Source organism: Corapipo altera, unplaced genomic scaffold (genome assembly GCF_003945725.1).
Source record: "Corapipo altera isolate COAL_440 unplaced genomic scaffold, ASM394572v1 146, whole genome shotgun sequence".
NCBI lineage: Eukaryota > Metazoa > Chordata > Aves > Passeriformes > Pipridae > Corapipo > Corapipo altera.
In genome coordinates, this window is record NW_020884981.1 from 1,185,523 (window position 1) to 1,213,518 (window position 27,996).

Here is a 27,996-nt window from a genome sequence, read left to right on the forward strand (position 1 = left end):
TAATGTTTGACTGCCGTGGTAGTGGCTCTGTTTGTTGCAGTCGACTACGCCCTGAGGCTCACCAAAAACAGCCACAAAAACAGCCATTTCCTCTTGGTGGGGAAGTGGGGGGGCCTTTTCCTTACTGCAGTGGCTGTTCTCCTCCCGGCACTCACAGCTCGGATCTTCGGAGAGGGACACGGCAGAGCAGCCCCCTCGAGATACTCCAGACTTGCAGAGCTCCTTTGGGATGACCGAATTCCTCTCTGGCTCAGCTTGGCTTTGAGATAATGACATCTGTTGCCGTTTGCAGGATTTTCTGAAGTTTGCATCCAAACCCAGGCTTTTGGAGAGGTGCTTGGTTGGCTTGGAGGGCCCTGCGCTCGGCAGGCTCCGGCGAGCATCCCGCCTCTGCCCTGCCTCAGCTCAGGCTCTCCTGCCCCGAGACTGGATTCTGCCCGGATTCACCCCGTCCAACACGGAATGGACCTCCCTGTCACCCAGTTCACCACGGGACTGGCACTACTTATCAAAGTGCAAGAAGGTGGATAAGTCAACGCTAGGAAGGACTTATTTTGTGTTCTTATTTTATGGAATTCTCCTACCTACCTCACAAAATTCTCATTTCCTTGATCATAAACCCCTCTGGAGTTGACTTCAAGAATGAACGGTGATGTCCTCTAGCCCCCCATAACCGCCCAGCGCAGCCACCTGTTCCCAGCCCCATTTTCAATGTGCTGCAGCTGACTGGGACCCTGTGTCGTCTGCAATCAGAGACTGGCAGTAAGCTGACAGTCAGATATGACTGTCCAGAAACTGGTAGCCACAGCTGTGTTGGTAGCTCTGGTCTCACTGATCCTTAACAACGCGGCTGCCTTTACCCCCAACTGGGTGTACCAGACGCTGGAGGACGGGCGGAAGCGCAGCGTGGGGCTCTGGAGGATGTGCTGGCTGGCAGAGCGGAGCAGAGGGGCTGCAAGCACCAGTGCCAGGCATGGGCAAGGGGAGGAGCAGGAGTGTGAAGCCCTGGGCTGGGGTTCGGAGTCGGCTGGATTCCAGGAGTCTCGCAGCACTGTCAAACGTAAGTGCAGTCTCTTGTCTTCTCTGCGGACGCCAGGTCGCGATCGATAGGGTGCACCTGGTCCCTAGGAGATTCATGGCCTAACCCTGAATCATTGTTAACTGTCTTAGTCTAAACACCTATTCACATTCACCCCCAAATAAATTCATTTGAGGAAATAAGAATCATTATGTCCACCAGTGATGAACTGAACTCCTTCTCCTCTTCCCTCAAAGCCAGTATGCTGCATGGTGCTGTCTGCTTTGAAAAAATCACCTGTGAAGTGTGAGCCCAAAGCTCTGAGACACCTCAGGCTCTCTTCTCCCTCTTACCACAGGCTCCTGTCATACGATATCCCTTCCTGCTCAGTACAACACCAACCACAATTGCTCTGAATACCATAAAACAAACAAAAAAACCCCAAAGAAGGTATTCCAATGACATGCTGAGTTATTTCTCCCTTCTCTTTGCTCTTGTTGGAAATGCCAGGAGCAGAAAAGACAGAAATAGTTTTGGTAAAAACATGTAAAATTGAGATAAGCCTTAACATGTGCAACTACTCTTCTTGATCCTTCTGGAGACACAACAAAGAACTATTAGAGGAATTTCTTTAAAAAGTGTTTTTAGGTGGACCCATTCCATATCATATTGCCCAAAAAAATTATGCAGGAACATTTTTTGCACATTTGCTAATACTGAACCTGCATAAACCACAAACAGAAAACTTCTCAACTGTTCTAAAGTCCTGACCCTTTCAATACCTTTTTTTAACTGAAAGATTATAAAAAGGATTGGACTGTGGAAAAAGTTCCTTGATGTGTATCTGCAGCTTCATCCCTGGAATGACTGCCCCAATTAATATTGATAAGCCATGTTCTAACTTGAACAATGTGTATCATTCATGAATTGTAAAAGTACATGTTCTGTAATCAACACTGGAACGAGCTCCTGCTCAGTGAATTTGGCTCCTGCAGCACTTTTATCACAAAAATTTGTATTTCTTGCTGTGTGTGGGTCAGGAGGTGAGCGGTGTCTAAAGATCAGAGGTATCAATTTCATGGCAGAACTGTCTGGGCAGCAGTTTCTCATCCAAATAGAATAGTGTGATAGAAAATCTTGAAATTTCAAAGTAATAATTATAGCACGATCAAGTGCCCAGAGGAATTCTCTGACAACCACTCTTAAAAAATTCTAATTTAAAGGAGGTCTTTCAAGCCCAGAAACTCAATTTACATAGGAATAAAGCATTCATTCCCTGTTTAATCTGGAAGCAAATAGTAAGCAAAAGGCCAGTTCTGAATTTTGATAAAGCCCTTAAAGGAAAATCTCCACTCTGCAGCTGCGTCATGACAAACTCAGTAGGAAACACACCTGTGGCATTTATTTCTAAGACAGCTATGTTTCCATGGCTGTACACATGGTCAGTATGAGCCTTGTTCTGCATCCATGGATTTGTCATTCTAAGGAATTTCTCTAATAAGAAATCACACACTATTTTAGTAATATCTATAGCAATCCTCATCTGTCAGTTGTAGATAAATCACCGACTTGCAGGTCTGTGTATGTATATACACACATTTAAAAAATAACTTTATGAAGGAAGAAATACTATGTTACCACATAGTATTTTGGATGCCATTTGTAGAACATAAAAAAATCTGTTCTGCCAATAGTAGGCCATAATCTGGCTCATATAAAAAAATGTGCTTATACACAGAAATACATATTCAGGGGGCAAGTTATTTATCTTACAGTTCAACAGAAAAACTGTACACTCTTGGGAACTTTGCTTGTCCATACACTGAAGACTCCTGTATGAGCAGACTGTAAGTAACAGCCAACCACAGGCACTGCTACAGCAGGTTTGCTCCTTGGCAGAGAGAAGCACATTCTTAGAACCTGTTTTTCACCAACTTTTCACTGCCTGCTCTTTCTCCCACTGAAATCACAGAATCACAGATGGTTTGGGTGAGAAAGAACCTTAAAGTTCATCTCATTCTGCCACAGGCAGGGACACCTTCCACTAGCCCAGGTTGCTCCAAGCCCGGTTCAACCTGGCCTTGAACACTTCCAGGGATGGGGCAGCCACAGCTTCTCTGGGCAGCCTGTGCCAGGGCCTCCCCACCCTCAAAGGAAAGAATTTCTTCCTAGAAACGGCAAAAAAAAAAATAAATCCAGGGACAGGAGTAGGTAATATTAAAAATATAGGGAAAGGAAGCATCACAATGTGAACTATTTCTGCAAGGCACAACACAAGAAGTGTGGGTGACTGATCCATGGGGAAAGCACTTCAGCTCTGTCCCTCAAACCTCACTGCTCCTGGAAGGGAGATCCCAGGCCCTTCCAGCTGTCTTTATCCACTTCTTTGTTTCTCTCTCTCTCAGTGCAACCCTGCACCTATGTTTCAACCATCTGTGATGTTGAAAAGCTTCTGGGACAGTGCCAATGACTAACAGCAAGAGAATACCCAGGCCGGGGTGGAAGTTTTGGACGTGGGGACGGGAGGGGGTTTTTGGTGGATATTTTCCATTGGATTAAGCAGTGGTATCAGAGTCCAACAAGTGCTGCTGCTAGCATGAGCCAAGTGATGCAGATGTATGGAGGGGTGAGATGGCTACTTTTTAGTGCTAATAAACTCTCAGATCTGAAACCTTCACTTATGCTGAGCTACGAGGACATCAATCTAAGTTTTTCTAGCATGGACAAGCCACTGGACAATACAAACTTAAAGGCTTCACTGAGAACTCAGACTGCACAGCCCCTCTTCAAAACACTTTAAGGAAACCTGGCCAGGTAGCCCAACTCTCCTGTCACCTAAGCATGGGCAAAAACATTTGCCAAATGTTTCAGAGCTGTTCCAAAATTTTGGAAGATTATGCTTTTGTCTGCATCTCTTAATAAGCCCACAGGTAGTAGAAGCACAACCTCAGTAAGGGCTTGGGTAAGACAGCATGTCATGAATAGTCAACCCCCAGCTTCGGGCCCAGGTCACACCCAGCGATGCAGCTCCATGCAGGGACACAGCACGTTCCACCAGTGATGCCCTCTCAGAGCCAGCCCTGCTCAAAGCCACCTATGTCCTGTCCCAGTATCAGGCCAGGAATACTGCAGGAACACACCAGATTGCTTGGAATCGACTTGGATATTTTTAACCATCTTGCAGGGTACAAATATGCCCTTAAGTTCTGCCATGCTCTGAGGCTATCTCTGGGTGGACAGAGGGAGCTGATTTATTCATCAGCTGAGGTCACAGTTTGTCCCTTTTTGTCTAAAGAACATTAGGAACAATGTGGAAACACAGGAATAGGGAGGGGTTTAAAAGATATAAAACCTTGCTGGGTTCTTCAGGGCTGCAGGAGACATGAGGAAAATCCCAGCAGCAGGAAGCATGTGTCAAGATCAGATGCCCAGAGCAAGATAACTCGTGGGAATTGCAGTTCGGATGGAGAGCATAACCTGTGCAGGGAGAGGCACAGCACCAGGACAGCTACGTGACTGCCACAGGGACCCACCCAAACACCTGAAGGGATGGCTGATGCACACACACAGACACAGTGGCTGAGGCAGGATGCTGCTGGGGTGGGAGTGAGGAGCTGAGGTTTGCTACAGAGGCAGCAGTTCACCTCAGTGCCCATGTCCACTGCATATACACAAAGCTCCAATGTCTCCAAAATTTCCAACTTCTCTGAAATTTGGCTGTCTGGAAGCCAGGCTGAGTCAAGCAGCCGAGCATGCTGTAGACATGTGTTACTTGTCTCTATCTGTTTTTCAATATATACAGACCCAGAAAGGAGGCCAAGTGCATCTGGAGCAGACAGGAACTACCATCAGATTAAAAAAAGCCCAAAACCTTATCATACACATGGTACATGATAGACTGCTCAGGCTGTTCCACAGAGATGAGGCAGCACAGGGCTCGTGATTTCCCCTCCTAATATCTGAAATATAAGCAACGTTTAAATAAGTGAAAATACTAATTTAATGGCAGAAACCAATGGAGGTGAATTCTGAAAGGTCTGGCTCTTCAAATTAGAGTGCATGGTCATTTCAATGTGGGGTTACTATTCTGTGTACTCATTTTAGAAAAGTGCAAAACTTCTTGGGATTCAGGATAGAAAAAGGAACATAATATATGCTTCAATGCATTACACAGAAATATTGCCAGAGCAATCAGTGTTTGGTTACTCTCACCATCAAGACTTTGAATTCACTAAAGTGTTATGAGTGAAAATGGCTCTGGAGGTTTTAAAAATTTCAGATTAATGCATTTATTACAGCCACCAACACAGAATACCCTGCTGAGGTTTATAAACAGGAAAATCATGATATGTAGACAAGTCACATCTCATCAGAAACTATGTGACAGCCATGTCTATTAAAACTGATGACTGTATAGAAGGTTCTCAATGTTGGCTTTGCAAGGGCACATCACTTAACCAGAAGCAGTTGTTTATGTTGAAAATAGTTGGAGCAGCCATGTCTTCACTCCAAAAGTAACCACTGAAGCTGTTATAAAAAACACCCACCAGCCACACTCCTCCCCTCAAACAAGATCTGTCTGCCTTTCAAACTAAATATTCACATGTGAAGTTTCACACTTAAGATGAGCTGAATGGTAAAATTCCAAGATATGTAAACGGATGGAAGATTCCATCAGTTTGTCATATCAGAACATTATTTTAATTGTGCCAAAACAGATTGGTTTCTCTCCCCTCCCCTCCCCTCCTTTTTTAAAATTATTATTTTTAAGTGAAAAAGCATAAATTGCATATACCAGAAAGCCTTACAGAGGTGAAAAAAGCAAAATAATTTTTAAGATATCCATCCATCCATCATTTTTGAGATATTCATCCAACTGCAGAACATACTGAGGACTCCTTGCAGCTGAAAGCTGTATGGCTGCTTACAGAGATTTAAAAAAAAAGAGAGGGAGAGACTTTCCTTTTCAGGACAAAATCCTGTCCTTGCAAAAAACATCATCATGGGGAAGGGGTACAAATCAAATAAAAGATGTTTCACTTTTAAGAAATCAGTGACTATTCAGACCATCAAAATACATCTACATCGTAGAGGCTTTAAACCTTCCTATGGTCTCAGTGACACAGCCATGCAAAGGTGCACTGAGATACTGCCAACATTTGGCTTAGTTTGTTTCAATAGTTTGGCTTTAACTTGTTTCAATATATTTCCTAATTCATACTCAAAGAGGTTAGCAACATAAATACCATAAGTTTAAATCAACAGAAGAAATTAAATGTCAAAGACTTCATAAACAGAGCACAGCTTTGGGAGGCATAGCATGATGCTGACTGTCAGTAAACAGTTACAGTGGTGCTATTTATTGTCCTTATCATCTCTTAATTGCTTTAACAGTAAGTGCTGACCTCCTGTGTGTCTGTTGTAAAATGAAGCACAGTTGTGCTTTGCACTTTCATAGTGATCTTGATATCCAAGGCACAGGTCCAGCTGATTTCCATGGCAGCTGGGGAGGCTGCTCGGCACATCTGATCTTTGCTGACAATGCTGATATTCAAAACGAAAGAAACACACCATTCATTGCCAAAAGTTTGACTAAAGTGATTTTTTTTTTTTTATTCTAAGGAAGGGTTTCTTCTAAAATTATTTATTAATACAGAATCCAGTTTTCCAGGTTGGAACTCAGCTTTACGAACAGCAAGACCATAAGTGAGAGTCGGCAAGACAGAAGCCCTGCTCTTGCTGATTCTTGCCTTTTACCCATTTAGGTTCAAGTGCACTATTCTGTCTTTTCCCAATGTTAAGTTGTTTGGCTTTGCATTTCTGAAGTCCCTATAATTTTAAAAATTACTCCAAAAGGCTGAAACATAGGATACATCCCCTATCTCAGGATAACACCTCAGCAAAATATCAGGTTCCAGAGGAAACTGGTGGGCTCAGTTAGAATCTCTTGATTATATTAGAGAAAACCTAATTACTTATCTAGTTAGATTAGATTTTATCAGCAGAATATGATCTCAGCCTGCAGACACCCAGCCCAAGAAGATGAAGTCTAGCAGTTTCAAGAAACTGAAAATGGGTTCTAACAAAAATAAGTGAAGCAACTTAAGTGTAAGGAGTATTACCTGTTTCATCCATAATCAATTAGAAATCTCTATTTCAGAAACACAACCATTTATCCTCCTTCCCAGAATAAAGTCACATATGAACATCAAGCATTTATAAGGACAATCAGGTACACCTCAGAATGTGTCCTCAATAATTCACCAAATAAGTAATCAGTACATAAACCCAAGATCCATAAAAAGGAAACAGCAGCAGTAGAATATTCTTTTTAAGTTCTTTCATTACAAAAACAAGGAAGCAAAATCCCTCAGGATATTTAAAGCATGGATGAACTGATAGATGTAATCAGCTTCACAGCAGCCTGAGGTGGCACCATCCCTCAGCTGAGTATAACTCATCCCGTGTTAGTAAGAGTTTAAGAACTAATTAAGAGTTGAGGGACCATTTTTTAGATGTAACACACTTAGTGTCCCACGATGGACAGCGATAACAGCACACTCCCAGTCAGCTCCTACAGTTCAGATGCCAGCAGGAAATTGTGAGGGCACAGAGAGATGTTGAGAGTCAGCCCTGTCCCCTGGCACTGAGTAAATGTGCAGTCACAGATTCCTCCCAGGGCTGGAAACTTAATAACTTACAGAAGCTGGACTTAAGTTTGCACTAAAATTTTTGTTGACCAAAAGTGGTCTTTCTCAGGGGGAGTTTTAGACAACTATGAAAATATTTTGAGCCATTTTGTTTAATCACTACAAAGCTTGAATTGACCTGCTTATTAGTTTTCTTTGCCTCTCTGCAGACAGAAAGGGGGAAGAAATGCTCACATTTTAAGCAATTAACATAACGTGATTTTCCAGTGAGATCATCCTTCCTCATTATCCCAAAACACTGCAAATTACTCTCCAGTATGACTAACTTACTTCTGCAAATAGTACTAAGGCTGTCCTGGAACATAACACCAGCAGTCCTGGGGCTATCATGGATCATAACAACACAAAATTGCTGCTTGTAAGTAAGAAAATCAAATCAACATCTCTAATCCAGATGGATACAGTTGGTTTAGGAAGTGAGCAAAACAACAAGGAATTTGAATTGGTCTCATCCCTGGAGTTTGGGGTTTGACTCTTGACTGATAACTGTTTTAAACAAAGCAGAATTCATTAAGCCAGTACCTGGAGCTGAACAAGAGTCCCAGCTGGATGCCCTGTCCATGAATTAACTGCTTCTCAGAGAAAATGGGCAGAAAACCAGGACAGACTACCAGAAGGAAAAAGGCAGAGACCAGCAGTGGATGTTGATGAAGAGCAGACACTTAGGGCAGAGTTTTGGAGCCATTCAGTGACTAACCCTTTCCAGCTGTTAACAGCCAAGTTGCATCTTAAGGAAGGTGGATAAAGGAGGGATTTCCCTCCCTCCTTCACCTGTCAGACACACATACTTCTGTAGTGTCCAGGTCTGTTCTGTTGGAAGTATCCACCTCTAGCTATAGGCAATCACAATCTCTGGCCATAGGGAATACCCCTGTCTAGCTATAGGGAACATCCTCTTCTGGCTATAGGGAATTCTGTCACAGTTAAACTTCAGGAGATGAGTGGCATGAACAATATTGAGTTCAAAACAAAAAAAGTGGGACATCCAAAATACAAAACATCTATGTCATGACAGTCTTAGGCAATAGATTCTAGAAGTGAGGGGTTAACACAAATGCCACTAGTAAACATCTTGTTTTACAAATTGTGACTAACAAACCATTAGGCAAAAGCTGATGAAGACCTCAATGGCCACAAAAAGTGACAGTGGAATTCTGGCTACTATAAATGAAGATGAAATGGTTGAAATGGTTGAACAGATGATCCTAAATTCATAATCAAGTCTACAGAAAACTCATCAGAATAGAGTAAAGCTGGCTAGTGAGGCATTTCTGCCTACATATAATTTAAAATAGGCAGAGTAAAAGAGCACAAAGGCAAATACTAAATTTCACAGCTCTTTCAAAAACTATATTCCAGCCAATTTTATAAGAGATGAGGAATATTTATTCCTGGATTGATCAGTCATTCAAGCAGGAGAAGGCCTTTTTGGCCTGGTCTTCCTCAACAAGATTTCCATCTTCTATGGCTTTGGGTACAGCTCTGAGGAAACGCTTTGACATTGCACACTCAATTCTCTTTCTTGATCTGTACTGTCTATTGGTTGTCCTCAATAAAAGGAGACTACAGCTGCTTTCCTCAGCTACCACTTTGGGGTTGTGGTAGGTCTGGTGCAGAAGCTCAGCTTATGTACAAAGTAAAATTGCCCTGTGCTGAGCTGACAGTATGCCAAGTCACCACGGCTGTGAGTAAGGAAGCACAGCCACCTGGCACTTTCAGGTTGACTGTAACAAGTTCTGTGGAAGAAGAATGGACTTCATGCATTATTATAAGAGTTATACATTATTAACAGGCTGTTCAGGACAGAGGTGGAGTCATCATCCCAGGAGGGGTTTAACAGGCACGTGGATGTGGCACTTGGGGACATGGTCAGTGGTGGCCTGGACAGTGCCAAGGGAATTTGATGATCTTAGGGCTCGTTTCCAAGTTAAACAATTCTATGATTCTAGGATTCTATGTTTTCTTTTTTTCCCCAAGAGGAATCATTACAATTCTAGAACAAAACCAAAAGTTCACAGATCACACGTTAAACCTATTAGAATAAAACAACATTTCTCACATGAGAGATGGAAGGGTACTCAGTTCTTGTAACACCTTATTCCATAAAAATAACTGTCTTCATATTTAATGAAATCCTACCAGCTGCTTCCTTCTTATCCAACCAATCATCAGCCTGCTGTGGCTCCATGGACCACGTGCAACCTGTTTTTTGGTTAAAAGCAGCAGCTATGCAAAATATCCACTGCATTTCCACATCTCCCTCAACAGTACAGTGTATTAGGCCAATAAACATCCCTAAGTGTGCAGTTCTTACAAAGAGCAGCAAAGATCATCAGTGTTACCCATCCAGAGCTGCTGCTCTTCCAGCCACAGGAGAGGACAGAGCTCAAAGAACCATTATGTAAAGATTAAATTATTACAAATTTTGTTGAAATTCAACTGAGTCACAGTCAGAAACTTACTATTTTTAGTATGCATGATATAACATCTGTGGCAAAGCTAAAAGACTTTGTAATACAGTTAAGTGTTAAAAAAAGTCATGAACAGCAGTGAAAGCAAAACTTTGGTGTTAATTTCTATGTTGAGGGTAGTATGTATTTCTGGCATAAACTTCAGACTTTTAAAGGTTGTGCAAAAACAGAGGCTTTTCTTTTTAGAGCTCTCATGTACTATATACAGACAGGGTAACAGAACCCATTGTGGCAGCAATTTTTTAAACACTGCAGATAGTTTGTCACCAAATGAAAGTACTAATAATGGCTGCAAGCCTACTCTTACTTTGGGCCTTTCTCCTTTGAAAGTCATTACCATCTCTTCAGCAAGCATTGGTCCTCAAAGTATTACAGAAGTCCATCTGAGTGGGAAAACAGAACACTCCAGATGTTCCAAGTTCTACTGATGTTTACAAAGCTCAGATATCTGACTATGATTCCATTACCAGCCAGTGTGCTTCTTGACCTGTGAGCATTCAACATGGCAAGAGATCCAAATGCTGTCGATGCTAAAAGGACAACTTTGGAAGTTAAACACAAAATCTCTGAACATTTTCAGTGAAATAATATTCCTCTCTGGTCAGAGATGAACTCACTAGGAAAAGCCAAAAATACTTAGTATGTTACCTTCTTAACATTTTATTCAATGTGAAAAATTTTAATGGACTGTGGTTCTTAACTAACCCTTCAGATACCATACTATATTTTATTAAATTTTAATTAAATCATGAGTTGTTACTTAGAACACTGGAAGCTAAAGATGATCTATAAGGGGAAAATAAAAAGTAAACATTTTCATGACTCACAAAAGTAGACCAGACTCCACAATTAAGTTTACTCTTGTTTATATCAAATTTTGTTTTCTGCACTTCCTAGCAGTCTCCTTGGAAGATCAGGAACCAAATTCTGATGGTCAGTGCATCCACCAAACTTATAACCAGTCAAGACACTTCTGAAAATCTGCTGAATATCCATGTCCAGAGTCTTTCTTTCTCTAATATATGACAACTTAAACACAGCACTGCTTCTATTTCAGAACAGCAAAGACACATGAGCAAGAGATGTTGAACTGGCACAAAGATATTTGCAAATCCCACCTTTTGCTAGAGAGGAAGGAAAAGGATAAAAACAGGACATCCATCAAGTTAACAGGAAAAGTAGGAAGAAAAGCCTGACTAAAAGTACCCAATTTTGCAATTAATATATTCCATTCAGTAGCCAGCTGGGAGACACACTTTAATCAGGTTTCTAGTCAAGACTGCAGATATCCATGCCTGTATTCATTGCTGCATTTGTTCTTTATATTTAATATAGAATCATAGAATAGCTCAGGTTGGAAGGGACCTACAAGGATCATTGTGTCCAGTTCCCTGCTCCTCACAGGACTACCGAAAACAAAACCCTATCACTAAGAGCATCCTACACACACCAGAGCTCTCTCTATCAGGCTTGGGAATGTGACCACTGCCCTGGGGAGCCCGTTCCAGTGTCCCACCACCCTCTGGGGGAAGAACCTTTTCCTAAGGTCCAACCCTAACACAGCTTCCTTCCAGCTCCTCGTGACCTGTCACTGGTCACCAGAGAGCAGAGATCAGCCCCTCCCCCTCGTGAGGAAGGTGCAGAATGAGATGGGGTCACCCCTCAGCCTTCTCTTCTCCAGCCTGAACTGGCCAAATGCCCTCAGTCACTCCTTGCACATCTTACCCTCGAGGCCTTTCATCATCCTGGTCATCCTCCTCTGGGTACACTCCCATTGTTCAATGCCCTTTGTATATTGGGGCATCCAAAACTGCCCCCAGGGCTCGAGGTGGGGCTGCCCTGGAGCGGAGCAGAGCGGCACAATCACCCCCTTCACCCAGACGGAGATGCTTTGCCTGATGCCCCCCAGGGCACAGTTGGCCTTTTGGGCTTACCAGGGCATTGCTGACTCCTACTGAACTTGCCATTGACCAGGACCCCCAGGTCCCTTTCCAGGGGCTTCTCTCCAGCTTCTTGTCCCCAGATTTGTACATATAACCAGGACTGCCCCATTCCACGTGCAGAATCTGGCACTTGTTCTAGTTAAATTTCATACCGTTGGTGACTGCCCAGCCCTCTGGCCTGCCCAGACCTCTCTGTAAGGCCCCTCTACCCTCATGGGAGGTCACAGTTCCTCCCAGTTTAGTATCATCAGCAAACTTAACATATCTTTGATTCCTACACCCAAATAATTTACAAAAACATTCAAGAGCACCAGCTCTCAAACTGAGCTCTGGGGAACCCCATTGGTGATTGGCCACCAGCCTGATGTCACCCCATTTAGTGTAACCCTTTGACTGCTCACCCAGTATATGACGGACTTGTCTGCCTGCATTGATCCATTGACAGTTCATCCAGGAGGATGATGTGAGAGATGGTATCAAAAACTTTGCTAAAACCCAAACTCACCACATCCACTGCCTTCCCTTGGTTGTAAGTGGGTTAAGCAGGACTTTCCCCTCATGAAGCCGTGCTGGCTGTGACTAGTGACTGCACTGTCTTTCAAGTGTGTTTCAGTAACTCCCAGAATAACCTTCTCCATAATTTTACCAGGCATTGAAGTGAGACTGACATGCCCGTAAGTTCCAGGGTCTTCCTTCTTACCCTGCTTGAAAACTGGGACAACAATTGCCACCTTCCAGTCAATAGGAACTTCTCCACTCAAAACCACTGAAAAATAATGGAGAGGGGTCCCACAATAACATTCACCAGCTCCTTCTGTACCCTGGGATGGATTTCATCAGGCCCCATAGATTTATGCACATCCAGCTGGAGGAGCCAGTCTCGAACAAGCTCAGGGTTTGCTGGGAGTTTGTCATCCTCCCAGTCACAGACTCATTTCCAGAAGAAGATCCCTGCTCAGCCAACCCCTCCTGCTTCCCTGCTTGTATGTCTCCCCAAGCTTTGGAACTGCCAGCTCCTGCACTCTTAAGAGCCACTTTGTCCACAACCTTTTTACAAACTGCCCATCTCAGAGGGCACCTTTTCTAGTTGGCCCCCTCAGTCTCTGCACCAAGAAGTTATCTTCAGCATGCTTCAGAAATTTCCTGGACCTGTTTGTGTCCACTGTAGGATATTCCCAGTTGATGTCGGGGAACTTAAAATCATCCTTAAGGCCCAGAGCACTATCTAGAGATATTCCTTAATTCCTTGTAGAATAATTCATAAGTGGCATTGTCCTGGCCAGGTGGTCAATAGTAGACTCCCAAAACATACTCCTACAACTCCTCCTATATATAAATACACACACACATACACACACACATACATTTTAAAAAAAGGTAACTTTTTACTTGTAAATGTAGATTATGTCCTAAAGGCCTCATTCAAAACTGCCAAGCCTTCACATCTTCATTATAACCATTTCCCTCATTACACAGATGGAAATATAAGGGTCTTTCCAGTGCCTCCCAAAGATTAATAAATGTCAAAAGAAGAAAAAGTTAAGAATCCTCTATATCAAGCTTCCATAAACCCGTAAGACCTCAACATTAACATTCACAAGATGTTTTCTAGGACAATACAGATGGACAGGGGAAAAAAGAAATTCAGGGTGTTATTAGTTTGGAGTGATTATTATTTTAGGGTCTTGAAAAACTATTTCTTTATGGTTCCATTTCCATCTGTGTCACACAAATGCAGAGCAAACATCACTCCTGCCCCAAACAATTCTGGCTATGAATTACAGATAGAATCTTCAATGGGCAGAATTCCAGCACCTCTAGTGGGACATCTTGGGAAAATTAGCTGCTTGTTTCATGCACTGAAGCAATACTTATGGGATGCTGTGCAACCAAAGGAAAGATCTGATACACATCATAAAGAAAATCCTTTCTTAATGAGATCCCAGTTAGAGCAAGGGACTGCTGGGAGAAGGAATAGTCTGAGAACTCTTTTCTGTGGACTGACAAATTTTACATTCCTGCTCATCCAGGATTTTTTTTTTCCCAGGTTTTTACTGTTTTAACTTTATGCTTCTTCTGTTTCCCCAGTGCAGTTCGACATGATGAGGGCCTGTAACCTCATCGCCACGGTGGCTCTGACCGCGGGCCAGCTCATCTTTGTCCTGGGGCTCATGGAGCTCCCCATCATCTCCCAGGACACTCAGTGGTGGGAGGAGGCCATAGCTGCCGTGTTCCAACTTGCCAGTAAGTCCACTTCTTTTTACTGATGAAAAAGTACTCAGTATCTATTAAATCCAGGTGGAAAAGAGTTTCTTACTTTATAAATCTTTCAAGTGACAAAGAATAGCAAAAAGACCTAAATCTAAAATCAAGTTCATTGTCTCTGAGAAGCTCTCCCTATGACATTCTGCAGGACATGAATAGAAGCTTTTATGTGGGATATATCAGAATGAGGCTTCTGCCAACCAAGAAAATCAAGCCTTTATTATTTCCTACGAAACCAGGAAGGCAAACATAAAAGAAATAAACTGGATGCACTGTAATCCCACAATTTAGCAGGATAAAATATACCAAAGGAACTGTGAGAAAGCGGAGCAGAAGGGCTAAGAAAATTTTTGAAGCCTTGTTGAAACATGATTATTTGCTTTTAGCTAACTGAATTTTATTCAACGACCACCAGCTGGATTTTGGCAGACAGATACCTCTGCAATCCAGCAAAGAAAACTGAAGTCAACTCATACCGCTGACTGCTATAAATAAAATTCCCACAGCAATTCTCACGGACTGTATACAGAAATGCATGAGGAAAGGCGGAAATGGGTTTATCACAATTCCACTTTGACAACAGTGGCAACAAAGTATAAACATTCTGCAGTAATACTTTTCTTTACTACATAAAGTAAGTCATTCAGTATTCATTACACTAAGAGTATAAAATATATCCATGCAGGAAACTGTCATTAATGGAGTAACATTCCAGCTGCTTACAAGATCAGATTAAAAATACAACATATATATATATATATATAATTAATGTAAAAAACAGGTTATAATAAAGCAACACCATTTTATTTTAAATTTTAATTTTAACTTTAACAACTCAGAATATTAAGAATGGCATAAAGCTACTGAGACCTCAGGTTTACACCACTGCAAGACCAGAATTTGGCCTAGGTCATTTACATAAGGTCTCACAGCAATAAAATGTTCAGGTTTATTTAGGTACATTAAGGACGAGGAACCTGAAATCCAAACAAGAGGTTCTGTAACTCTCAAAGCACCTGATCCAGCTTCAGGTGCAGCAAGAGCCTCAAGTACCAGCCAGTGCTGCCAAAAGACAGATATACAGCCTTAGAATCACAGAATCATAGAATCAACTAGGTTGGAAAAGACCTCTAGGATCATCAAGTCCAACCCTTGATCCAACCCTGCCGCGGTTACCAGACCATGGCACTGATGCCACATGCAGTCTCAGCTTAAACACCTCCAGGCCTTGCCATAAAAGCTCTCCCTAGAACCCCACCATGGTCTATGTAACTGTGGATACCTTCTGGAGAGTTCTCCCTGACCGTCTGTGGTGCCTGCTGAGCTCTCCCTCCTCCTATCCTCCCCAAACTTGCCCTGTGTGTTTTTCCCCAAGCGGAAAGGCATTCTGGCTCTGTTTGGATGTGTTGTTTCACTGACGAGCAGCACAGGGGACAGCCATGGGCCTTTCTTCTGCCACAGCTGCTAATTTTAGACTGGGCCTTTTTTTTTTTTCCTGTGCTGGAGTCTGTTTTAAACACAGTCAGAGAGAGACTGAAGGGCGCCAGGATATCCCGACACAGGAGAAGGAAATGCCTGCTATTACCTGTTATGCAAGCTGAACCTTGAAATCCCCAGTGCTGGGAGGGGAGAGGGGAGGAAAGCTGGAGTCAGAAAGATTAACAAAATACAAATGAGAATGGCTGAAGAAGCTGTTGGATCAAGGAGTTCATCTGCCTGATTGTGTTCAAAGGTGTAAAGGCAGCCTGTGACAGCTACGAAGACAGACATTGTGGGTCTGAATTTGCAGAAATAACACAGTGACTGTCACTGCCCCACCCCTTTGCAGTTACGCCACACTCTCCTTTACCCATGGGTTTTCTGCCCATGATATTCATTTTACATCTCATTATCTTAATGTAAGTTTTCTGTTTAAACGAATTCCTTCCTGATATCCAGAACAACCAGCTGAAGTCTTCTGGAATGCATTACTTTCACAAAAAGTGGGAAGAAGTCATATCTGCCATTATCACAGTATAATGGGATGACTTCCTGGAAACCTCCCTAGTTTTTTCAGGACAGTGGTGTATCAACTGCTGACTCCCTAGGATACCAGGGGTCTGCACTCACCAAATTCCCTGGATTTGGTCCAGGTGACAGCAATTTAGACATTATGGATGAAGTGCCTTTGATATCAGACAAAATCCATGTGCAAAGGGTGAGCAAGCCCAGCATTTCTACTGCTCCGATGAAGGACTGATGCTGCACTGGGAGACAGTGTTCTACATTGAAAGGGAAAATAGTGGCCACCTCATATCCCATGAGCCACAGACGACACTCAGTCTCTGAGCCTCCACTGAGACAGTGACCTCTCAGCCGTTCTCAAAGAAAAGTAGCAATACTGGGCAAAAACATCAAACAGTGAATACGATGCTTGCACTTAAAAGCATTTGGTCCATGCAAACAGTCCAAGAGAAACCCCTGCAAGGCTCTTCCCTGCTTCCTTTGAAGGGTTAAAGTCAAGGTACTTCAGGTCAGACAGATTATTTATGAGAGAAGAGTAGGTAATATTTAAGAATGAACATTCAATCTTATTAAATATTTCTGGCTGGGTAATTTCTGTTCATTACACCTTCAAGTGAAAGAACACTAGCACCAACCCCCTATTTTTTCCTTTTCAAAATCCAAATGATCTGAGGAATTGTTCTGCAGTTCCTCATCCTGCCAGTACTTTCAGAAATTATCTTGAATCATGTTCCCTCTAATTCCAACTTCTGTTTGATCTCTACCTTTCATCCTGGAATATGCCAGCAAGTGCTGAAGAGAACTGCAATGGTCAGTGGTAGAATGAGATCTCATATTATGAGGGAAGGCTCAACCTACAGTTTTCTTATTTTTAGTAAACTGAAAGTCTGTGTGGGTTTCATTAGAGTTTCCCATGGTCTGAACAGAAGTCCTTGTTGGCTTAGAAAACTAAGTGTGCTAAGTATTATCTCCAAAGTCTATCACAAGCTCAAATCAACCATTTCTAGTCCACTGGAGCTTACAGTGGCTCCAGGCTTCACCACTTCCTCACTCTTGCCACCTGCACATGCATTTGACAGCCATTCAAAAAGGATGGACCTCTGACAGAAAATAAAGCCCCAGGAAGCAAAGAGGAAGGAAAAAAGAGAGGAAACAGCACTGCTCCTGGGACAGCAACGGGATTCACACAGCTCCAAAGCTCCGCAGCCTCACATCTCCCTGTTAACAGGAAAGTGAGTTGTTTGCTTTGGAAAAGCCTCCTGGTGAAAATGGAACCAGCGTCGTACGTGGAATTTTGTGTCAAAGCTCAGAAGTTCCCCTTCAGAGGATTTTGCGGTTTCTGTTTTTTTCCAAGGAACTGCTAAAAACTCCATGTGCTGAATATAGGATGAATAACAGCTGACAGAAGAGCTGTTGGAAAGGGAAATCCACACTAACAGCACAGGGAAGAAAGAGCACTTCAGAGGATATTGAACTACTACAAGCACTAACCTGCCACATGTGATCAGGCCTTGAGGGGCTCCAGCCAAGTCTTGATCTTGTATAATGATGGTTATCAGAGATTTAAAAGTGAAATGTAAAAAACATAATAGGGAAAATCTGGGATAGAATACCCCTTACATTAGATCTCATCCTGGTTTCTGAATGTCCAAGACTGCAAACCTGAATCATAATGATTAATATTCTTGCCAGTCTGCTTTCAGCATTAAATTACTTTAATACGTGATATCCTGAAGATTAAAAAGTTTTGTGTTCCTACTGAGCTTGTTATTTACAGCCAAATACATTACAGTCTTACCTCTCTTGAATTTCAAGCACTGCATTCCAGCTTTGCCCACTATGTTTTTCTGCCGATGCTGTGTTTCACTCCAGACCCCTAATCCATCACAGGAAAGCTGAGGTCAAGCATACTCTAATTCCCATGCTGTTAAAACTAAATCAAACAGTTGTTGGACCATTTACCTTCTCTCTTCTTTCTGGGTCCAACCACTTTAGATTGACTGATATCCAGAAAAGCTCAATGCAGATCAGAACAGCACAGCAGCCATCGGAGAACAAGGCCGAAGATATTCCTGATAGAATGTGATACTGGCTTCTGTATTACTTCCTTCCAGCTTTTTCCTTCACAACACTCTCAAGCCAGATCTGTTCTAAGATGAAATCTATGGAGCTGTAAACCTACTACTTCCTGGAAAGGAAGCAAATAAATGAGGTGCTGTAAATAACCTAAAAATCATAACAAAAAGAGAGAACTTGACTGCTTGGCTAGTGCTTAATGTTTTTGTTCTCATTTTTGTTTCACCTCAGTGCCAAATGTGCCTGCTCTTTATGTGGACTGCAAACATCACAATAAGTGATCTTGTTTTCACATACTTGCAAAATGAACTACATTTTCAAAGATCTTAAAATCTAGAACCCTATCCCACTTATTTTGTCTGAAGTAGTCCCTGGGAGCAACTGAACCAGCAAACTGGGAAGGGCAGTAGCTCCCAAGAAGTGTGGTGAACTCTTCATCTGGTATAGCTGCAACAGGGAGAAGATTTGCCTGTATTCTTCATGGCTAAACACTGACAAGAGCAGAAGGCAGGTTGTTGTAGCATCTCAATGTCAAGGGCATATATTCTGATTAGAAATATGGTAATGAATTATTACCAGATCAATATCGTTTGGATATGCAAGGATAAGGAATGTTTTATGACAGCCACGGCATTAGAAATAATGCAGTAATAAGTGTGTGAAATGGAAAGTTCTTCAACTCATTCACTTTATTGCTTACGAACACACACATCATATATGCATGGAAGCGCCTCATGGAAACAATTCAAGTTGCCTCCCTCGATCCAGTTATGCAGCTCTGACCCTCTGAGGTATCAGGAGATGAAGAGAGCACTTGAACAATGAAAGCAGAAGATGACATTGAAATGTCCAGGAGGATCATTTGTCAATGACTGCTTCTCTCTGCATAGGGTATTTTGGCTCAGGCTGACCCCACCTGCAGTACTGCAGCTAGGTCTGGGATCCTCAGCGTAAGACAGACAGGGACCTGTTGGAGTGGGACCAGAGGAGCCCACAGAGATGCTCCGAGGGCTGGAGCCAGGCTGGGAGAGCTGGGGGTGTTCACCCAGAGAAGAGAAGGCTCCCGGGAGACCTGAGAGCCCCTTCCAGGGCCTAAAGGTCTCCAGGAGAGCTGGAGAGGGACTTGGGACAAGGACCTGGAGGGACAGGACAAGGGGGAATGGCTTCCCACTGCCAGAAGGCAGGGTTAGATGGGATTTTGGGAAGAAATTCTTCCCTGGGAGGGTGGTGAGGCCCTAGCACAGGTTGCCCAGAGAAGCTGTGGCTGCCCCATCCCTGGAATTGTCCAAGACCAGGTTGGACAGGGCTTGGAGCTTGGATTGGAAGGTGTCCCTGCCCATGGCAGGGCGTTGAAATGAGATGAATTTTAAGGTCCCTTCTCACCCAAACTATTCCATGATTCTGATTTACAACAGGACCTTATAGCTGTGTCTGATATGAAGTTTATTACAATTAAAGCAGAGCTTTAATTGGTTCCAGCTGCCTCTGAATCCAAGGTGTCAAGCAATGCTTATAGTCAATTTCCAGTGTGAGAGTCTGCACATTTATCCTTATTTAAACAGTTGTCCAAGAGGAATTCTGCCTAATTCACTGGGAATGTTTTTCGACCTTCTGTTTATAGGCTGGCATAATTTCTAAGGAAACCTCCAAAAGGTAACCCAGAAAAGCAAGTTACTGTCAATAGACCTAGACTGGTTAAACAGTGCTCTGCACCTTCCTTTGAAGATTTCTGACATAAAGTAGGATTCACTGCCTTACACTAACTAAATCTCCCATCAGGTTTAAGACAGGGACTGACAAAGAAGACAAGCCCTTGTAATTCAGAAAAGTGAAGGACAAGAAGGTCTTATTGCCCCTGAGAAGTTGTGCTACTCTCTTAATTCTAAGAGATGTTACATGCTACCAAAATCCTTGGAAGGAAATTTTAAATTAAAAAAAAAAAGTTGTTGTTCTTAACAATGTCCTACTGAAACCTCAAGGGTCACTTGAGTCCCTGTGGCATTAGAAACCAAAGCATCATCCAGCCTGGTGCTGCAATGAAGAGCACACTACTGTTACAGAGGACCCACATTTGCCCTGCACAACTCCTTTAAGTGCCAAGCTGAAACAGGAAAAGGTGTTTATTAACTAATCATTTGCATAAGTCCTACAGGAATCACTTTGGGAATCCATCTCACATTGATAAATACAGTTGAGCTCCTACAAGCATCTCATTCAGGCATGTGATTCATCACAGCTAAACCATTCCCTGTGAAACTTGATGGGGTACATAGAAAAGGAGGGAAACATTTCCCTTCCCTGTTTGCAGTTCTGCTGAACAAGCGTGGGTGGTGAATTCTCAACAGTCTGGCTGCTCTATTTTCCTTCTTCTCCCTTTTCCTGGAAGCAAAAGTCATCCTATAGGACAAGCTATAAAGAGGAGGATTATAAATCCCAATAAAGACTTTCTGGTGACCCAGAAAAAACATAATGTGAATGTCTTCAACTGCACTATCCACGCACTAATAAAAAGGAAGAATGAGAATCAAGGGGTGTCTGAAAAAGCAACAAACTATCACAGAAGTAAAAAAGTGACTGTGAGAGTTCTTTCAAAATGCTAAAATTCCATAGTTGGCTTGCAGCCAGCTTCAGTCAAACAGGAAATCCAGCACACAGATTTGAAATGTAAGTTCAAAAAGTAACATTCTCCCAGCCCACCCCCACTGCCACAGTCAATACTGTCCCAACCAAAAGTCTTCCGAGTGACTTCGTTATCTGTTTCCTTTCCCAGTGGAAAAGCCCCCCCATTCCAGCTTGTTTTGCTACAGATGGGAAACAACCAGAGATAAACAGCAGCTCTATGGGAAAATAAAGCACTTCAAGTAATCTCATCTGGATTTTTAGTGAAGATGTGGCCTCTGTGCAGACTTGAGACAATAAAGAATAAAATGATCTGAAATTGATTGCTGCACCTAATGAAACTGAGGGAAATTCAGCCACGCATCTCGAAGTCTTGTCATCTCTACAAAACAGAAAAGAAACTAAACCAGATGAAAATGTTCAATATTTTCATAAATAAATTTAAATATGTCCCTTCTGCAGCCCTCCTTAACCGGCACTGTACATTATGAGCTCAGGAAGCCTGATGGCAAAGAGAGCAATTTTCTGATTAATTTTGGTAGAGTTGCCTATGGGAAATAGTCTGGGAAGCCAACTGTCTTCCTCCAGGTATCTTACTGGAATAGTGAAACTGAATTCAGACATTGCTACAAATATCTATCTAAAAAGGGAAAAGTTACCACAGTCAGTTCTAGTCCTGGAAACTATTCCTGAACAAGGTTAATTTTTATAGGGGTACTTCTAACTATTAAACAGCACAAGTAAGTGAACTACATGTGTTTGCCCAGTCATTCACACAACAGACTAAATGTTGATTAAGCTGTTACAGACAAAATCTATCCAAGCAAACTTTGGGGTTTTCACTCATCATCATCTTCACAAAAGCAGCATTAATCAAAATTTAAATCTTACCATCCTATGCAAACTCAGTCATTTTCGATCATTATGATTTCTTTACCCTTTGCTCTGGAGCTCCCACATTTATAATTCCAATATCAGGCCACACTAATATAAAATAAGAATGCTGGAAAATAACATTCTCAGTGACGTTTCTATTCTAGAGCTCACTGACACCCGCAGAACTCTAAAAACTGATTGAACAAACTTTACAGTAACATATTTTCTCCTCTCCCACATGTTTCTCTCTTCTTAAATGTCAGTTCCTGTCTAGCCTGCAGCAAAGGATTCTACACAGAGCCTCCATTTTCACTCAAGAGCTCTGGTAACTGGTTCCTGGGATCTGCCAACTCGGGGAGCTCTCAAACCAGTTCCCCCGCCCTGCCCAGCCACTGGCACAGAACTGGGAAAGGAGAGAAAGCCTCTTGCATGATTGGCTGCTCATCTGAGCAGGGTTCAGGCAAAGGGCCTGCAAAGGGAAATAGTCCTGCTAGCATAAATAGTTTTATTTTGGGACCTGTAAGGAAGCCTTAGTGCTTTTTTTCCTGGTGGATAATTGCTCCATCAGATAGAACATGGAGATGTGCAGACATTTAGGACAGTAACTGGCCATAAGTGATACATAAGGAGAAAAGGAAAAGCTAAGTAATTTCATTAACAGCTGTGTATTTGGAAAAACATTTAAATACTGAAAATAGTCTACAGTGGAAATTAAGCTGCAAGACATGACATAGCATCAGGGTTACTCTGGTGTTTCTGAACCCATGTCCCTCTGCCACGAGACTCTCAAACAAATACTGCAAGAGAGTGTGTGTGAAGTGGACTATTGTTAATATTTATAACTGTCCCTTAGAGGTATCTGTGGGTAGTCACTGGTCCACATGACTTCTGCTCAAATTTCTTCCTGCTTGAAGTTTTATGATTTGCTTCACATCTTTTTTTTAAATTTGTTTAATGCTTTATGGATTCCCTGTGAAAGTGTGTGTGAACTGGAAACAAGTTCTGAAAGGAAAATTGAAAATCAAAACTCATCATGTTTTCTTATGTGCCAGACTCCCCAGTAAGATGGGTCTCTTGATTTGTATCAATACCCTCCTTCCTGCCAATTTTAAACCTTAAGGAGATGAAAGAGGTCAACAACTCAGCTGCAGAAGGTGCAAACATCTCCCTTTCTCTCAATTTCCTACCTTCATAAGAAAATTCCTATTTATCATCCTTTGAACAGTGGACTGCAACCTCTTGCAGAGCAGAGCACGATCAGTCTGTGTCATCATTATAAGACCTAAATGAAGATGTAAAAATCCAAATTCTTTATAAGCACCTCACAACTAGCATCCTCTGCTCCCAGTGCTCTGAAATAAAAAATAAAGATGGGGAAGCTTCATCATCCAGGTTCCACAGGGGACAAACTGAGCCATCTCAGAGGAAAGACTAAAAAAAACTGATTTATCTCACAATACGGGATCTGATCTCCCCCTCTCTTCTCTACCATGTGCCTCAGGACAAACTGAACTCAGAGAATGAAACTGGAAATGAGGGAAACCTATTGTTTCCCAGATCTGCTAAAATCTTCTTGGGTGCTATTGCTAACAATCAATAGATTAAATCGATAGATTAAACTCATACAAGACCCAGATAACACTAAACAGCAAAGTCATGGGAACTCAAAAGCAGTTCAAGGAAACCTCACAGAAAAGAAAGAGCACAGTTAACTGTGGCTTTGAGGACAAAAGCAGTGTTCTGTGAATGCTGAAAAAACATGGGCAAACTTCAGTAATAATTTGGAATGCACCAGGAGAGGACATTCCCCCTCCCACATGGTGATGAGCTGAGCACGTGAATATACAGAAAAATTAGCTCCCTCATTTGCCTTCAAGAGTCCATCCAAGGATATAAATGACATCTGCCTGGCTTCAAAGGACCAGGATTTTACAAAGCATAACGCATGTGATATCAGTGTGTCATCCAACAGTGATTACGGGGGGGGGGGGGGGAAAAAAAAATCAAGACTCAAGCTTAATTTGTCAAAAGCACAACTTCACCACTTTTCTACCTCTGCTCTAACTCAGTATGTTTTTGAACAGGAGTCAAGAAGCAACTTTCAAACCTGTACACTTGGAAATAATGCTGGATGACCAACTATGCGCTGGGAATCCACCTCCGACTTGCTAACATGGAAATGCTCCCCTGAGCAAGTCTGTAGGCTCCGTTTGGGAGCACCAGCAAACCACGATTGTGTGGATCAGCAAGTTCTGCCACTCGGTGTGCTCCATGTGGCCACATTTTTCCCAGATGAAACTTGTTCACTTATAACTAAGCTGAACCATTAAATAACTAAGAGACTTACTGACAAAATCAAGGAGTTATTGTATCCTTACAACTGAGTCAACAGCCTAAAATCCCTCCAGGGAACATCAAGCCTTTTTCACAGCAGAGCAGCGAAAGAGCAGGAAAGAACCTGTAAGAACCTATTTCCTCCTCACCTATCCTCAGGTAGAGATGCCTCACTCCAAAGCCTCCCTGGCCGTGCCAGCTGTGGTACAGCTCTCCTCTCAGGAGGAGAAAGTGCAGCAAGCAATTGAGTTACAAACCACCTTTTAGATAGACACGGGAGAGCCAAAGATGCCAGACATCTCCTGAAGGAATATTCCTTCAGTGTTTGTATTATGAGGAGGGGAATTCAGCCTTCACATTATTGACTCTCAGAACAGTACAAGTGTCATGCCTTTAAGTAATGACTGATTTTTTCCTCCTATTTGTACTTCATTTCCCTCCTCTGTTTTTTTATCTGTATATAACTTGAGTCTTTTCCATCTTCACTGCATTACTAGGACTCTTTTTAGAAACTTGATATAGTACATACTCAGGATGGGATCTTTCATGGAAAATAAAGGACCAGAGCCAGAGATCACATCATTGTCATGTATCCGTGGGGACAGTGTTTGCAGGCACAAGCAGTGTGGCTAACTGAGAAGACACTATACAGCCACTGGACTTACTTGCTCTTGACTTCTCCTTGCCTGTGACCTCAGGAAGATGGTGTCCAGAAACGTTCTGGCAGTTTATGGGTCTTTGTTTATTCCATCTTCCTTCATGAATGGGTCCTTTTGTGACATTCTTGTGTTATGGTGGTGGTTAAGGAAGTGTGTAGGAGAAGAAAGAGGAAACCTTTCCTTGGTTAGTGGAAATAGTTAGAGGCATACTTGCCTCTTTGTATGTTTGTTTCAATCTAATCATAAATTACTTCTTTTAAAAAAGTGAAAAATAATTTTGTTTGACAATAGGGACAGGAAGGAAGACTAGGCTGGAGCCCCTCTGCTCTGGAGCCAGGCTGGGAGAGCTGGGGGTGTTCACCCAGAGAAGAGAAGGCTCCCGGGAGACCTGAGAGCCCCTTCCAGGGCCTAAAGGGTCTCCAGGAGAGCTGGAGAGGGACAAGGACCTGGAGGGACAGGACAAGGGGGAATGGCTTCCCACTGCCAGAGGGCAGGGTTAGATGGGATTTTGGGAAGAAATTCTTCCCTGGGAGGGTGGTGAGGCCCTGGCACAGGGCTAACATTGAGCCTCTGTTTAAGGCAGTACCATCGTGCCCAAATATGAATTCAAGAACACATCCGGCATATCATAATAGGGGTGGAAAGGCTTTATAGACATTGAGTCTGTAAATGTTGAGATGCCTATGGCATCTTGCCACTACGGAAATTCAAGAGAAGAATTCATTAAAAAAAGAAGTCTGCCATTCTGCTTGCAGGTTTTGTTCTGGTTATTGGACTGGTGACATTCTACCGCATCGGGCCATACACTAACCTCTCCTGGTCCTGCTACCTGAACATTGGAGCCTGCCTTTTGGCCACGCTGGCAGCTGCCATCCTGATCTGGAACATCCTCCACAGGCGCGAGGACTGCATGGCCCCCCGGGTCATTGTCATCAGCCGCACCCTGACCGCTCGCTTTCGCCGGGGCTTGGAAAACGACTACGTGGAGTCACCATGCTGAAGGAGAGCACTTGAAAGGGGAAGGATCTTCAAAGAGATCTGCATTGGAATTGTTTTTCTATAAATATATGCTATAATTTAAAACTAAGGGTTGAAAGACATCACAACGCTCACTCTTGTGGGCAGAGGCCCTCAATTATTATTTGGATGGGCTCCATCTATATATATATGTATAAAACATAATATTATATATATTATATTATATTATATTGCCCTCTCCCTCTGCTGTATAGCACAGAATGTTGGATTGTCAGAATCCTGACAGAGAATCACAGCTGCATGGCAGCAGGGTCAGCTGGAGAAGACACCGAGTGTGTGCGATGAGAACACAGGAAAGAGGGAACCAAACACACGTTTTCTCTGTCTTCATCAAGTTCTCCTGCTCCCTAATAATAAAGTAAAAAGCTATAGGCTTTGGAGTTAACAGGCAATCTAAGAAAGCAGAAAACTATAGAATAAGTGATGGGTTTAACAGCTGTTCAAATTTCATGACTCTCTAGTCCTTCCATCCACCTCTCTACAAGGAATGGATTCCCATTAGCTGTAACACCTGCTCCCAGCCCCAGCACAGCCCAGAGAGTAAACAGCAAAAGCAATTCCAACTATTTCAACATAAAAAAAAAGGAATGCAGAAGAATTAAGTTGCATTTTTTCAGACACTTCTTTTGTATCCTGAGACAAAGGTTTGGGTTTGTCCCACGTGTAAAGAGACAATAAAAATGAGAAGGGTACACAGCTAGAACAGGCCACACATGCTGCTGAAAAATCTACTTCAGTGTTATATTGAGGGCAAATATCTTCAGGAGGTTACCTGGACTCCCTAATAATCACAGATATGATTAACTTACATTGTTGGGAACTATTATCAAAAACAGATATTTCAGCCCAAATTGGTTTCTTTTCTTCCCAGTCAGCTTTAACATTTGCTGTGACATTAGAGTGCTATGGCAGGACATCAGCTCTGCCCAGCAATCAGAGGTACATAACACAGGGAACACTGGAGAACAGAGCTGCCACTCAAGCACCCAAACCGGAAAGTAGGACTCCAGCATGAGATTTAAAAACAACTTGCCTGGTAACTTAATGTGGTCATGGCTAGGCTTACTGAACGAAGATTTAGGAAGGCTCTATCCACATTTGTTACAAGCACGCTGGTGGCTAATGATGTGGTAACAAAGTGAAAAATGAATACCTTTGGAATGAGGCCTATTATAACTCTCACCCTGAGAAGCACACGGGCTCACAAAAGTCCTGTGCATGTAATTTTCAGGAAGAAAAACAACACACCAAAAACTATTATGCAGGAACACTTGGGATACAGGAACCTGAAGCAATGTCAGGTGTTTAAAAGCTCTCAGGATGCTGCTCTGAGCACAGTTAGTGATAGGTTTGATGGACCATGAGTTGTGAATGTTACAAATTCCTTAGGACTGTTGTGTTGCTCCCAGTTGAGTACACTGCTTTGCTTCTCTATTTCCACACTTTGTTAAAATGTGATCATCAAGCTGGCTCTTGAGTTCTGTTCTGCACTCAGTTTGGATGTGATAAGAAACTCAAACCCGACTGCTGCTCTGCACCATGTTTCAAGTGAGCAACACTCTGCAGAGACTGATGCTCTAGAACAACTGCACTGCTCTAGACTATCAGGGCAAACACTATAAAGCTGACAAAGAGTTTCTTCTAGCAGTAGGTTTGTAAAAACCAACTAAGATTAGTATTCATTTGCCTGCATTACTTTCTGGGAAAAAAAATAATTCCAAAAATAATATGCTATGATTAAATGCAGGGGTTTTTAAAATAAAATATTGTGGAATATTTAAGAGACATTATATTATTTCTCCTAATATTGCAATATCCATATTATAATAATGTACATTTAAATTTAAAAATCAGCTATGTGGTTGGTAAATCTGTAATATGCGGTATTACTGTGATTATGTTAGATGTATAAATAAAGTTGTGAATGTTCATTTTCTTCTAGTGATGACGTGAGATTTTTGCCATTCATACATAGGATAAGGT

The 27,996-nt window shown here is 42.4% G+C and overlaps 2 protein-coding genes across 6 annotated transcripts in view; one reads left to right on the forward strand and one right to left on the reverse strand.

Moving 5' to 3' along the window:
* Positions 1 to 27,944, forward strand: TMEM204 (transmembrane protein 204). Its single transcript, XM_027665783.1, has 3 exons — positions 1 to 1,060; positions 14,231 to 14,386; positions 25,731 to 27,944. Exons 1-3 carry the CDS (start codon positions 781 to 783, stop codon positions 25,973 to 25,975), a joined length of 681 nt encoding a protein of 226 aa, XP_027521584.1. The 5' UTR covers positions 1 to 780; the 3' UTR covers positions 25,976 to 27,944.
* IFT140 (intraflagellar transport 140) overlaps positions 1 to 27,996 on the reverse strand; it is an 80,091-nt gene that overhangs the window by 16,771 nt on the left and 35,324 nt on the right. The window lies entirely within an intron of this gene.

Bases quoted from the DNA above. Each gene is read 5' to 3' on its own strand.
- TMEM204 (XM_027665783.1), top strand. From the start codon at position 781: ATGACTGTCCAGAAACTGGTAGCCACAGCTGTGTTGGTAGCTCTGGTC. The intron at 1,061-14,230 runs GTAAGTGCAGTC...CTGTTTCCCCAG, and splicing joins GTCTCGCAGCACTGTCAAAC to TGCAGTTCGACATGATGAGG. The intron at 14,387-25,730 runs GTAAGTCCACTT...TTCTGCTTGCAG, and splicing joins TGCCGTGTTCCAACTTGCCA to GTTTTGTTCTGGTTATTGGA.